This window comes from Carcharhinus amblyrhynchos, chromosome 15, assembly GCF_965287045.1.
Source record: "Carcharhinus amblyrhynchos chromosome 15, sCarAmb.v2.hapA, whole genome shotgun sequence".
Taxonomy (NCBI): domain Eukaryota; kingdom Metazoa; phylum Chordata; class Chondrichthyes; order Carcharhiniformes; family Carcharhinidae; genus Carcharhinus; species Carcharhinus amblyrhynchos.
The window spans coordinates 21285344-21300368 of NC_137338.1; the positions used below are offsets into that span (position 1 = coordinate 21285344).

Consider the following 15025-nt stretch of genomic DNA (forward strand, 5'->3'; position numbering starts at 1 on the left):
AAGTTTAGATGAAAGATTTGCTCATTTGGGTAAAGACCATATAACAATTTCAGTTCATGCAATTTAAGTCTGGGAACACCTAACTCAAGCCTGTAGTGTGATGTTTCCTCTACATTGAAAATCCCCCCCTATGGCTCAGTGGGTAAAAGAGCCACACTATCTAGGTCCCGAATCACATAGAACCAGTTTTGACTCTGGTGAACATTTCGTATAGATTTCAGATCTGCACCAGATACTCCCTTGGATTTGGCATGACCAAACTGACCTAAGCAGATCCAAGGTCCCTTATAATTGGGAGTTTACCTTGACTGACTAGTGCCACTTGATGCAATAGCACACCATAATAAGGCCTTTAGTAGATGGGAAATAAGGAAGATAAGTAACTGAGGGAAAGTTAGACGAAAAGGAGGAAAAAAACTCATCGTACATAACACTGATAGTAAAGGTTGGCATATCATTTAGACATGATCCATGTGTGTGGACAGGGACAAAAAGCATGCAGACATGCATGTAGATGCACACACACGCGCATTGGTGTGACCAATTAAGGACAGCAGATTTTCTTTCCTATAGGACATTAGTGAATCAGATTGGTTTTTCCGACAATCGACAATAGTTTCATGGTCATCAGTAGATACTTAATTCCAGATTTTTTTTATTGAATTCAAATTCCACCACCTGCCGTGGCAGGATTCGAACCCGGGTCTCCAGAACATTAGCTGAGTTTCTGAACTAATAGTCTCACGATAATACCACTAGGCCACTGCCTTAGTAGTGAAAAATGAAGGAAAACATTTTAAATTTCCATAAATATAAAAGCTATAGCCAGTTATGTAACAGGGAGGCCACCTGTTCTCTTGTATGGCCTTGCCATGGCTCAGACAAGGTGGCACAGAGCTTCCAGCTAGCCATGTTAGACTGCTTAGTCTACGCTTTCATTTTTGACCCTGCTTTAGCAGCTCTAAATATTTGCGCAAACTGAACGTTTGAACTCTTATTCCTGGGATATCTCAATTTGAAACGTTAACATCTTTTCTCTTCCAAGAAACCTCAATATCAAAAGGAATAACGTGGATTGTTGTCTTAAATCATGGAGCCTGACATGAGATTAACATTCTTGAGCTTGGAAGGAAATTTCAGCTGATTGATACTTCATTGTGGTGGCAAAAAACAGAAAGAGGCGAAAAAAACAAAGAACAAAGAAAACTACAGCACAGAAACGGGCCCTTTGGCCTTCTAAGCCCACATAGACCAGGATGCTTGTCTGAACTAAAACCCCTACCCTTCCAGGGGCCAATCCCTCTATTCCCATCCTATTCATGTATTTGTCAAGACAAAGTCATTATCATACCTGCTTCCACTATCTCCCCTGGCAGCACATTCCAGGCACCCACCACACTCTGTGTAAAAAAACTTGCCTCATACATCTCCTTTAAACTCTGCCCCTTGCACCTGAAACTTATGCCCCCTAGTAATTGACTCTTCCACCCTGGAAAAAAGCTTCTGATTATCCACTCCATCCATGTTTCTTGTAATCTGGTAGACTTCAATCAGGTCGCCCCTTAACCTCCATCATTCCAGTGAGAACGAACCAAGTTTCTCCAACCTCTCTTCATTCTTATAGCTTCTCCATACCAGACAACATCCTGTACCCTCTCCAAAGCCTCCTCATCCTTCTGGTAGTGTAGCGTCCAGAATTGAACATTATCTTCCGAGTGCAGCCTAACTAAGGTTCTGTAAAGCTGCGATTTGACTTGCCAATTTTTAAACTCAATGCCCCAGTCAATGAAGACAAGCATGCCATACGTCATCATCACTATCCAGAAATCCAACAACCTTTGTGTCATCTGCAAACTTACTAATCAAACCAATTACATTTTCCTCCAAATCATTTATTTATATTACAAACAGCAAAGGCCCCAGCACTAATCCCTGAGGAACATCACTAGTCACAGCCCTCCATTCAGAAACACATCCTTCCAGTGCTACCCTCTGTCTTCTATGACCGAGTCAGCTCTGTATCCATCTTGCCAGCTCACTTCTGATCCCGTACGACTTCTCTTCTGCATCAGGCTGCCAAGAGGGACCTTGTCAAAGGCCTTACTAAAGTCCATGTAAACAACTTCCGTTGCCCTACCCTCATCAATCATCTTCATCATGTCCTCGAAAAACTCGAAGAAGTTAGTGAGAACGACCTCCCCTTCACAAAACCATGTAGCCTCTTGCTAATACGTGCACTTATTTCCAAATGGGAGTAAATCCTGTCTCGAAGAATCCTCTTCAGTAATTTCCTTATCGCTGATGTAAGGCTCACCAGCCTGTAATTACCTGGATTATCCTTGTTACCCTTCTGAAACAAAGAAAAACATCAGCCATTCTCCAATCCTCTGGGACCTCTCCTGTAGCCAGTGAAGATACAAAGATTTCTCTCAAAGCCTCAGCAATTTCCTCTCTTGCTTCTTTCTTTATTCTGAGGTATATCCCATCAGGCCCTGGAGACTTGTTTACCTCAATGCTTTTCAAGAACCCCAATACCTCCACCTTTTTGATCGCAACATGACCCAAACTATCTGCACACCCTTCTCAAGGCTCATCATCCACCAATTTGGTGAATACTGATGCAAAGTACTCATTTAATACCTCACCCATTTTCTCTGGCTCCACACATTCTCTGTCCTTGAGTGGGCCAACCCACTTGCTAAAGCTCTTCGGATTTTCCTTAATCCTGCTAGTCAATGACTTTTTGTGGCCCCTTTTTATCCTCCTGGCCCCTTGCTGAAGTTTCTTTCTACTTTCCTTGTATTCTACACTTGCTCCATGTGTTCCCAGCCTCCTAGCTTTGACAAATGCTTCCTTTTGCTTTTTGACAGGCTCACAATATCTCTCATTATCCAAGGATCCCAAAACTTGCCACGCATATCCTACATCCCTACAGGAGTGTGCCGGTACTGAATTCCTATCAATTTATACTTGAAAGCCTCCTGTATGCCAGATGTTGATTTGCCCTCAAACATCTGCCCTCAATCTACTTTCTTCAATTCCTCATAAATATTGTTGTAATTAGCCTTCTCCCTACTTAGCACCTTCACCTGAGAATTACACAACTTTATCAGTACCTTAAAGCTTACTGAATTGAGGTCAATATTCGCGAACTGCTCCTCTACTGAAACGTCGACCACCTGACTGCACTCATTCCCCAATACCTACCAGGTCCAATACAGTTCCTTCCCTAGTTGGACTATCTACACACTGTTTCAAGAAGCCCTCCTGGATGCTACTTACAAACTCTGCCCCATCCACACCCTTAGCACCAAGTGCGTCCCAGTCAATACACGGGAAGTTAAAATCTCCCACCACCACAACCCTTGCCAAAATCTATGTATATATCTGTTCCTCTATGTCCTGCTGGCTGTTGGAGGCCTATAGTAAACCACCAACATTATGACTACACCCTTCCTATTCCTGAGCTCTACCCATATGAATCCTCTGAGATGTCCTCTTGCAGTACAGCTGTGATATTCTCCTCAATCAGTGGTGCAACTTCCCCACCCCTTTCACATCCCCCTCTGTCCTGCCTGAAACATCTGTATCCTGGAACATTACGCTAAGTGGCTGGGGTGGGACCTGGAGGTGGTCCTTGGCGTCCTTTGCCTTATTGCAATAGTCAGCAGATTAAAAGCTTTGAGAACCACTGATCTAACTGAAAGATGGAACATGCTCGAGGGACTGAATGGCCTATTCTTCTTCCTGACATTTCAAGTCTATATTTTACTTCTGCCATGCAAGCAAGTGTAATTTTTTCCATAGCTGACTAAATGTCATTTTATTGATATTACACTTAACCTAGATTATGAAAATATTAGCATATCAATAGCCTGACCTTGGCAGTTAATCCTTTAATCCTTCCCTTTCTATCTTGCATTTTGCTTTGTTAGTTTTCTTATAAAACATCTGTCTTTTTTCTCATTTTCCTGACTTAATGACTATTTTTCTTTAATTATAAGCTCATGAAATATCATACCTTTGACTGACTGCCTACGATAATATTAAGAATGTGCAAAGTAGCACGTTAGTCACTGATAGCTAAATTTACGGCCACTAAGGAGAAACTTTGCGCGCACAAAACTATACACAGCATTAAAACTAGTAATGCTGCAATTCTCTCACCCCTCCAATCCCCAGAACCAGTGAAACAATCAACTAGACAGCCCGAAATGGAAAACCTCCTACTGTGAATTGGATGGTCTGCATTCTATTGAATATGAAGTAATTCCGCAAACAGAACAAGTTCAAACTGTGGCTAATTAATGTGTCACATTGTTTATGTCAAGGAGGAGAAATGATCCAGAATGCAAGCCCACTGTGATTGCAGAGTAATCAAAATGAGGTCAGCAGGTCCTAAAAACTGTAAAGTATCAGGTTTAGGCTCTGTACTACATTACAAAGCACTACTTCAGGGACTGCCTACTTACAGTAATAGGGCCTAATCTTCCACGGACTGGCAGTCACTGGCAGATTGCCAGTTGCTCCTATTTATTTCCTTTCACCGGAACTCCACATTTCTCACCTGGACTTCCGAACCAGGCCTCCTGAGAAATGTGGAGCTTTACTGTTGCAAGAGTTCTTTTTAATTCATTCAGGGGCTGTGGATGTCGCTAGCTGGGCCAGCATTTGTTGCCCATCCCGAATTGCCCCTGAACTGAATGGCTTGCTGGGCCTTTTAAGAGTTATCGATACTGCTGTGGGTCTGGAGTCACATGTAGACCTGGCCAGGTAAGGACGACAGATTTCTGTCCATAAAGGACATTAGGGAACCAGATCGGCTTTTACGACAATCAACAATGGCTTCATTGTTAAACTTTAAATTTCAGATTTTTATTGAATTCAAATTTGCATGGCGGGATTCAAACCCAGGTCCTCAGAGCATTACCCCGGGTCTCTGATCCACTTTTGCTGACATTCTGTCAAATATTGAGATCAGCTTCGCTCATCATCATTACCTTGCTGACCTTAAATGGCTTTCTCATCCTTAATGCATTAAAGTTACAAATTCCCTCCCCACCTGTGCAGTCTCCTCCAGTGCCACTAACATCATACACTGTATTCTGTGGTACTCAATCTCCAACCAGCTCGGTCATGTTCTCTTTGCTTTGATGCTTCTCTCATAGTGTTGAAAATCCTTTAAATTTCCAATTGTGCCATTGGCCATCGCTCCGAGCTAATGGATTTAATAGATATGACTGAAATCTCACCCTCCAACAAGAGCCCCATGTGGTCTTTTTTTTAAGGAACATGTGACAAATAAAGGTGCTACTCAGGCACTTAAGTAGACAGCAATGCTCCTTCTCCAGGATCAAGGGCCCCGGGGACAGAATTATCAGCTGCCAAGAGTTGCCAGCCGGAGACCAACGGCTCTGCTGATCATCTGCGTCACCAGCCTGGCTGCTGACAATACGACACCCATCTGAGGCCTAGTCTCATGGCTGGATCCCAGGCCATGGGCGGTGATGGCAGGAGGGGAACAGCAGGGGGTGGCCCTTGCTGCTGTCAGGGGAATCTTGCCTCCCGATACTTAGTCCCATGATTAGACACTTAATACCCTAAAACAAGAGAGCCTCACCTGGGAGTGCACATGTTCATCACGTGACCTTTCAAACCAACTGGAAAAATTCAGAAATTATGAGGGATTCTATCCATCAGGCTTGGTATTTTTTCCCGTTCATCAATTTTCTCTCTCAAGGAGTGGGCTAATTTCACTGACGCTGACCATTCCCCATTTATGACCATTCCTCTGAAATATGTATGTCGGGAAACCAGTTAACTGTGGGAGCATTGAGGTCAGGTTAATTCCATTCTCCTTATGTATCCACATGGAGCCACTGGTAGCAGGATCAATACATAGTGATCCAAAACAAACAAGCTGCAAGCTTACATTCTTCATCCCAGAACACCAAGACTAATTACATCACTAGCAATGTCACCAGAGTTGGGGTTAACACATTCAGTATAATTCTGTGATGCACAAATTCATAAAAGGTACAACACAGAAACAGGATATTGGTAAATCAATCTGTGCCAGCACTTACCTTCCACATGAATAGGCTGCTTTTATCATGGTTATGCATCTTTGTTTCTCTATTCCTTCTACGACTTTGTCCTGACTTTCCATACCATACACGGTGGTCAGCACAGCTGCCTCTTGGGCACCAGGGACCTGGCTTTAATTACCACCTTGAGTGACCATGAGGAGTCTGCACATTCCCCCTGTGTCTGCATGAGTTTCCTTTAGGTGCCCTGGTTTCCTCCCACAGTCCAAAAGACGTGCAGGTTAGGAGCATTGGCATTGCTAAATCCTCCCTCAGTGTACCCGAACAGGCATTGGAGTGTAGCGAATCGGGGATTTTCAACTTCATTGCAGTGTTAATGTAAGCCTACTTGTGACATTGGTAAGTAAACTTAAACTTATCTAATGGAGTAATTACACAGGGTAGGGTTGCGTAACTTTAGAGGCTTGTTTGTGAAGTGTAGGTAGAGGTACATTACGGTGCATTAAGTTGGGCAATTTGGATAGCGCTGATTTTGGCAGTTTTGCAGACTGTTGGAGATGCTTGCTGGCTTGTCCTAGAGGGTAGTCATGATGTGGCGATGCCAGCGTTGGACTGGGGTAAATACAGTAAGAAGTCTCACAACCCCAGGCTAAAGTCCAACAGGTTTATTTGGTAGAAAAAGCCACTAGCTTTCGGAGTGCTGATTACCTGTAAGGACTTGCATCCCAATCTTTATTTTGTAAATTGAGTTTGTGTCTTCATATGCCCTGTTTGTGAATAGAACTCCCATTCACCTGACGAAAGGGCAGCACTCCGAAAGCTAGTGGCTTTTGCTACCAAATAAACCTGTTGGAGTTTAATCTGGTGTTGTGAGACTTCTCACTGTGTTATCCCAGACGGAGCAATGTGGCCTGATTGTCTCTGCAGGGTTAACTGAAAAGTCTGTCCTGTTTCTTTCTGTCTGCAGCATTGCTGTTAAAACACACTTGCCTCCAGCAAGAGAGATAGAAGGATGGGTCCTTTTTATTTCTTTGTCATTCTGAATCTCACCAGTTGATGCAAATTTTTAACCCATTTTCCCTGTGCATTCCCAGGAGAGAAATAAGTCATGTCTTGCGTTCAGAACATTTTAAACATTTTGAGAGAAAAATCATGAAGAGATGGGTGTTTTTAGATGCCTGGTGACATGTTGGGTAACAGAGTGGTTAGTACTGCTGCCTCACAGCACCAGAGACCCAGGTTCGATTCTGGCCTTGGGTGACTGGCTGTGTTGAATTTGCATGTTCTCACTGTGTCTGCATGGGTTTCCTCCTGCAGTGCAAGGATGGGCAGGCTAGGTGAATTGGCTATGGTAAAATGTGAGGGGTTACAGGGATAGGACAGGGGTAGGATTGGTAGGATGCCCTTTTGGAGAGTCAGTGCAGATTTGATGAGCCAAATGGCCGCCTTCTGAACTGAAGGGATCCTATCGCTCTTTGAGGTGTATGGGAGGGTCTCCATTGTCCTCACAAATCCAGTCTTGTGTATTTGCCATACCTTTCTTTCAAGTGTCTCCGTCTGAACTGAGCCTTGATACCTTTCCATGTCCAGCTGGCACCTATGACTGTGGGGCCAAATTCCCCTCCAACTTGATTTTCAAGTTTGCTGATGACACCACCATAGTGGGTCAGATCTCAAACAATGACGAGACAGAGTACGGGAAAGAGATAGAGAATCTAGAGAAGATAGAGAAAGAGATAGAGATAGAGATTGAGATATGGTTGTGAATGTAAGGAAGGTGTTGAACAGCATGAGAATCTGGTGAACTGGTGCGACAACAACAATCTCTCCCTCAATGTCAACAAATCAAAGGAGATAGTCATCAACTTCAGGAAGTGTGGTGGGAGACATGCTCCTGTCTAATCAATGGGGATAAAATGGAAATGCCCCCCACTCAGCCCCTCACCTGCAAGCCTCCTCTACCCCATCCTGGTCTTGATTAGACCCAAATCCCAAATTCAATCCATCTCCCCATATCCCCAATTGAACCTGATAGAAGACCTGATAAAAGTTTACAAAATTATGGGAGGCATGGACAGAGGGGATAGCTAGCAGCTTTTTCCCAAGGTGGAAGAGTCAATTACTAGGTGGCACAGGTTTAAGGTGCGAGGGGTAAGGTTTAAAACAGATGTACGCGGCACGGCAGATTTTTTACACAGAGAGTAGTGGGTGCCAGGAACTCGTTCACGGGGGAGGTAGTGGAAGCAGATATAGTAGTAACTTTTAAGAGGTGTCTTGACAAGTACATGAATAGGATGGGAATAGAGGGATATGGTCTCTGGAAGGGTAAGGCGTTTTAATTAAATTGGGCAGCATGGTCGGTGCAGGCTTGGAGGGCCAAAGGGCCTATTCCTGTGCTGTAATTTTCTTTGTTCTTTGAACAGGACACCCTCGCAATCTCTATCACCAAAGTCCAAACATCCACACCCCATTGATGAACCACCAACCGCAACCCCTGATGCCTGACTGCCCTATCCCCCTCACCTCCCTCTCAATATTCGACCCTCAAACCCCTTTTCCCACGGTCTAATGCCCCACAACCGCACTCCCCACAAGTCTGAAACCCATTCCACCCCTCACCTGATGTCCAATCTCCCCTAGCCGCAAATCCTATCCATTACCTTTGAGACTGGCCCTATGCCCAATTTAACTAAAACCCCTTACCCTTCCAGGGACCATATCCCTCTATTCCCCTCCTATTCATGTACTTGTCAAGACACCTCTTAAAAGTTACTACTATATCTGCTTCCACTACCTCCCCCGTGAACGAGTTCCTGGCACCCACTACTCTCTGTGTAAAAAATCTGCCGTGCCGCGTACATCTGTTTTAAACCTTACCCCTCGCACCTTAAACCTGTGCCACCTAGTAATTGACTCTTCCACCTTGGGAAAAAGCTGCTAGCTATCCCCTCTGTCCATGCCTCTCATAATCTTGTAAACTTTTATCAGGCCTGTCAATTTCAACTGGCCCTTTAAGCTAATCTGATTTACGGCACCTAGAGCCATCAGAAAGGACCCTGTGCTCCTTCACTTCAACTGGACTTCAATGCAGCGCAGAGAGGAGAGCTGTGCTGCCTGGAACTCACTTGGCCTGAGTTGTAAGGTTGGGGGAGACAGGCACAAGAAAAATTTAGCGTAGGTAATTTAACAGAGTGGCGTTCCAACACTGATTGAACTCCAATGAAGTTACATTCCCATGTCCTGCCCAGGAAGGACCGTCAGATTAATCCACAGAGGAATTTGCCAGAATGTGCTTTTGTTGCATCAGTCACCTTAACATTTATTTATTTATCAGTGTCACAACGACGCTTTACGTAACACTGCAATGAAATTACTGTGAAAAGTTACAAGTCACATCGGGTACACTGAGGGGGAATTTAGCATGGCCAGTGCAGCTAACCAGTATGTTTTGCGGGCTGTGGGGGGAAACTGGAGCACCTGGAGGAAACCCACGCAGACATGGGGAGAATGTGCAAATGCCACACGGATGGTCACCCAAGCTGGAAATTGAACCCAGATCTCTGAGGGTGTGAGGCAGCAGTGATAAGCACTGTGCCACCACTTATTTGGTATTTGGGGAAGCCATAGCATAGTTTCCGGACACAAAATGAATAGAATAAATCTAAATCTGGTCATTTCTTGGTCCCACCTATTATCCAGACCTCAAGTGAGAAAAGGTTGGACAGCCCGATTTTCCTGGAATATTTTTAGCTTTGCACGAGAAATGTTCTAAGTAGTAAAAATAATTGTTTTGAATTGAAACTGCTCTCTTCTCCGGCAGTGACACCGATAAGAGTTTAGTTCCTGCTAGATGTTGCAATGAGTGCATTGATGTGTTACTTAACCTAATTTTTAACAACTTCCTTTAAACTTTTTCAGTTGGAAATGCGTTCAAGAAGCAACAGCCTGGAAAGCTCATCCAAAAATAAAAGGTTGCATCAAAGAGCAAGGCCACGGCATCGAAATTCTGAAAGGGACGAGTCATTGTCAGCGGCAATTAAAATGAACAATGAAAGAGAAAGAGTCTGCACGGGGGAGTCAGGAACTGTTTTGCGAAACCATAAGACAAGAACATCATCCAAAAAACATCAAGATCTTTCTCGAGATGACCTACTGTTCCTGCTCAGTATTCTCGAAGGCGAATTAGAGGTTGGTAATCTTCATTGCCTCTCGAACTTCAAAAAGGTTGATTTGACAATAAATCAGTAAATGTTTAATTCTATTCTGTCTTTCTCTCCCCCCTGGTTTGAATGAGTTTCACAAAAAAATCAACAGACAAGGTTAAGGATAGGATGATTCAATAGTTGGGTGGCAATAATTTCACGGAACTTCCAGATTCAGTGTTATCAAGGGGGTTCAACCTTCAGCCTCAAGGTGTTCCTGGAAACTTATCTTCACTTTCAGGTGGTCCATCGTCTTTCTTCAAGTGTTGTTGGGCGCCTTTTCAATAGGGCGTCCAAGATACAACAGCAGACTATATGCCAAAAAGCCTGCCCCACCACGGAATACAGCGCAAGACCTGGTTAATGAGGCCGGGGCCAGAGGATACGCCAAGGTCTTCCCGTCTGCCTCCACGGCGAGCAACACTCCACATTCCCACCCCACCACGGGATTTAGTCCCAAATAGGAAAATTCCACCCCTACGCAGAGCTGAAATAGCCTACAAGATCCCCAGTGCTTTGTATAACTTCCGACAAGATCACTTCTGTCTCTCCAGCGTTATAACAATGTCAGTTAAAATGTTGAAAATCAAGTCTCACCTGACATTGCCTGGGGCTATTTGGCTGCTGTCTCTTGGAGGCTTCCCTCTACTCTGATGGTGCGATGGTCAATTCTGTAAGACAAGGCACACAATTCAGTTAATAGGTGACAATGCTCACAGAAGAGAAACAATCTAAAAGGGCACTTAAAATTCAAATTCATCGAATGTTCCACATGGTAGCCCAAGAACAACACAAATTGTAAGCTTTTTTAACAAAAGCTCTTTCCTATTATTGCTTTCAACAAGTTTGGGTAACGTTTTAATGGAAAGACATTTCACCAGGTAGTATCTGAAGTTCGAAGAGGTTTTAACTTTTTCTGAGTAACTATTGTTGTAACCCTGTCAGAATGGTCCAAAGTTAAAGGTGTACGCTTTCACAAGTGGATATATTAATATTTTGTACATGAGTTCTTTCTTAGGATGGTGCCACAATGTTTCAGGATAAAACTGTTCCTGTCACAACTATAGAAAAATTGCAAATTTCCTACTGAGGTTCCAAGAATGCCCACACCAAAATTAGATTAAAAGCAAATTACTGCCGATGCCAGAATCTGAAACAAAAACAGAAAATCTCAGCAGGTCTGACAGTATTTGTGAACAGAAAACAGAATTAACATTGAGTCTGGATGATTTTTTGTCAATTTATACTTTTGCTGTTGTATCTGACAACATCATCAGTAGGTCACATGCTTCTATACAAGGCTAAACTAGTTATTTATAAGACCATAAGACATAAGAGCAGAATTAGGCCATTCAATCATGGCTGATATTTTTCTCATCCCCATTCTCCTGCCTTTTCCCCATAAACCCTGATCTCCTTATTAATCAAGAACCTATCAATCTCTGTCTTAAAGACACTCAATGACCTGGCCTCCACAGCCTTCTGTGGCAAAGAGTTCCACAGATTCTCTGGCTGAAGAAATTCCTCCTCATCTCTGTTTTAAAGGATCATTCCTTTAGCCCGAAGTTATGCCCTCTGGTTCTAGCTTTTCTGACTAGTGGAAACATCCTCTCCACATCCACTCTATCCTAGCCTCGCAGTATCCTGTAAGTTTTAACAAGAATCCCCTCTCATCCTTCTGAACTCCAACAAGTACAGAACCAGAGTCCTCAACTGTTACATTGCTATCAGCTTGAAACATCTATTCAGCATCATTTAGGACATACCCATACATGGAACATAGCAGCACAGGAGAAGGCTATTTGGCCTTGTATGAGAAAGAACCACGTGATTTATCAGCTCCATTGCGTTCAATTTGTAAATTAGACCAACTCCATCACAAACACTCCCCAATCCTAGATTTCTACTCTTCTTCTGAACCCCCGCAAATAAAATTGATTTATTGATAGCCCTGTTGACTGCTAATTTTTTTTTAAACAGCAGCTAGTTATTTGACTGGCATGGAAATAATTACTGTTGTGGTAGTTTCTCTGAGCTTTAGTTGATCACTTTACTTATTTTTATTTGCCTCAGTTGAAGTATTTTTAAACAATATTTGTTTATCAATTTCTTCACAATTTCTGCCAACTTCTGACCATGAACACTTCAGCAAGTTGTGCAAAAACATATGTGACAGAAATGCTGTTTTTAATTCCACTCAGGTTCCTACAGGGAACCAAGCTAAATTTAAACCAGAAATTCCAAACCACAAGGTTAAAGAGAGAGAAAAAAACAGGAATACAAAACAAAGGAAATGGAGATCAATAGAATAAATGTTCCAGTTGCATTGGGATCTAAGTTGACCTTTACATTTTAGACAGCTCAAAAGCATGCTGGCAACCATGAGGCAGTCAGAGTGTTCAACATTTAGTCCAAATTTGCATCATTCTGCAAAATAAGAAATACATGCAGCTTCTGAAGATATTTCTAGTGATGAAAAGCCACGACATTCACCTCATGCTGGCACGGTAGTTAGCACTGCTACCTCACAGCATCCGGGGCCTGGGTTTGATTCCGGCCTCAATGTTCTGTGTGGAGTTTACATGTTTTCTCTCTGCCTGCGTGGGTTTCCTCTGGATGGTCCGGTTTCCCCCCAAAGTCCAAAGATGTGCGGGTTAGGTGGATTAGCCATACTAATCCACGGGGGCAGCACAGTAACACAGTGGTTAGCACTGCTGCTTCACAGCTCCAGGGTCCTGGGTTCAACTCCCAGCTCGGGTCACTGTCTGTGTGGAGTTTGCACATTCTCCTCGTGTCTGCGTGGGTTTCCTCCGGGTACTCCAGTTTCCTCCCACAGTCCAAAGATGTGCGGGTTAGGTTGATTGGCCATGCTAAGAAATTGCCCCTTAGTGTCCAGGGATGCGTAGGTTAGAGGGATTAATGGGTATAATATGTAGGGATATGGGAGTAGTGCAGACTCAATGGGCCGAAGGGCATCTTTCTGCACTGTAGGGTTCTATGATTCTACAAATTGTCCCTTAATGTTAGGGGAATTAGCAGGGTACATATGCGGGGTTACAGGGATAGGGTGGGATTGTTGTCAGTGCAGACTCGATGGGCTGAATGGCTGCCTTCTGTACTGCAGGAATTCCAAGATTCAGGTCTGACGCAGTAAAGTTTAATTTTACATTTTAATGGATGAGTTTTTCATATTGGCAAACTTATCCACATTACACAGTTTTTAATGTTATGTTACATGTGAGAAAATCTTCTTTAATGTTCTCCATAAATCACCAGGTGACAAAGTGTGCCAGTGCTCATGTTGTGTGGATTTGTTTTAGGCCCGAGATGAAGTAATAACTGTACTAAAAGCGGAGAAAATTGACTTGGCGCTTCTGGAAGCACAGTATGGCTTTGTTATGCCAAAGAAGGTGCTACAAGCTCTCCAACGGGACACAATCCAAGCAAAAGCAGACTCACTGCAGGAGGACATCTATGAGAAACCAATGGTCGAGGTATGTGGTATTTGCAATGTGGGTTACAAAGTCTTATTAGTCTTCCCAAGCTGGATGCCAAATTACAAGCAAAAGGCCAGTACTTCCACTGCTAACAAATTTGATGTGAAACTTTGTAATTATATGCTCTCACCCCTAACCAAATAAGCAGAGCACTTGAATCCGAAGCAGGATTTTGTAGTTTCTCCATGCCAGATTGCTATTTTCATTGGCAAGACCCTTCAGCTCTTAGCTTACCAAATGAATACAATACAAAATAGAAGTGGGCTACTCTATCTACAGGGACATAAGGAATAACAGACACCGCCCTATTAAATGGTGTTTCCTGCCAATCGTGGAGCACAAGTAAAATTACCCTCAACCAGAAGTCTAAAGCTTAAACACACTATGCTTGTGGAACACGCGTGTGGAACCCAACTGAATCTCTAATGTCCTTTAGGGAGAGAAACCTACCGTTCTTATCCGGTCTGGCCGACACAGACACACAGCAATGTGGCTGACTATTAACTGCCCTCTGAAATGGCTAAGCGTTATATTCTGTTCAAGGGCAACTACAGAAGGGCAACAAATGCTGGCCCAGCCAGCGACACCCACATTCTATAAACAAATTCAATAGTTAGTGAATGACATTACTAGAGAGAAATTAACCCAAATATTCACAAAGACAAAAGGAGTCCACGCCTTAATCAAAATGACAGAAGAGCCTGGAATCTGGCAGTGCCCTTTTTAAGACCATAATAAAAAGGAGCAGTAGGCCGTCATTCAATGGGACCATGGCTGATCTAATATGGTAATGTTCAACTTCATTTTCCCCTTATCCCCATAAGTTAAAGCCAGTTAGAGCTGAAGGAGAAAGCTAGGTTAATGTTCCAGTTATAACCTCTTTCCAGTAAAAAAAAATCTCAACACCAGGTTAAAGTCCAACAGGTTTATTTGGCATCACAAGCTTTCAGAGTGCAGCTCCTTCATCAGGTGAGTGAAGAGCTGGGTTCACAAGCACAGCGTATAAAGACAGAGACACAATTGCAAGATAATGGTTGGAATGCAAGTCTTAACAGTTGATCAAGTCTTTACAATTAAGGCAGTGCAAGTGGAAAGAGGGATAATCACAGGCTAAAGAGGTGTGAATTGTCTCAGGCCAGGAAAGTTAGTAGGATTTTGCAAGCCCAGGCCAAATGGTGGGGGTTACAAATAGTGTGACGTGAACCCAAGATCCCGTGGCTCGTCTTCATGCGTGCGGAACTTGACTATCAGTTTCTGTTTGGCAATTCTGTGTTGTCAT

General features: G+C 43.3%; 2 protein-coding genes across 9 annotated transcripts in view; one reads left to right on the forward strand and one right to left on the reverse strand.

The window, feature by feature from the left end:
- The window catches only part of cmss1 (cms1 ribosomal small subunit homolog), a 323934-nt gene that overhangs the window by 119552 nt on the left and 189357 nt on the right, over positions 1–15025 (reverse strand). For 6 of the 7 annotated variants that reach the window (XM_080203561.1, XM_080203562.1, XM_080203557.1 and 3 more), the window contains exon 3: positions 10847–10920. The exons of the other annotated variant lie outside the window; for it this stretch is intronic. In XM_080203561.1, the coding sequence (XP_080059687.1) occupies positions 10847–10853 (7 nt within the window). In that variant the 5' untranslated portion in view covers positions 10854–10920. The remainder of the gene's footprint in view (positions 1–10846; positions 10921–15025) is intronic. 7 annotated transcript variants of the gene reach the window in all.
- filip1l (filamin A interacting protein 1-like) overlaps positions 1–15025 on the forward strand; it is a 235731-nt gene that overhangs the window by 66711 nt on the left and 153995 nt on the right. For both annotated transcript variants that reach the window (XM_080203555.1, XM_080203556.1), the window contains 2 exons: positions 9966–10235; positions 13570–13743. In XM_080203555.1, the coding sequence (XP_080059681.1) occupies positions 9966–10235; positions 13570–13743 (444 nt within the window). The remainder of the gene's footprint in view (positions 1–9965; positions 10236–13569; positions 13744–15025) is intronic.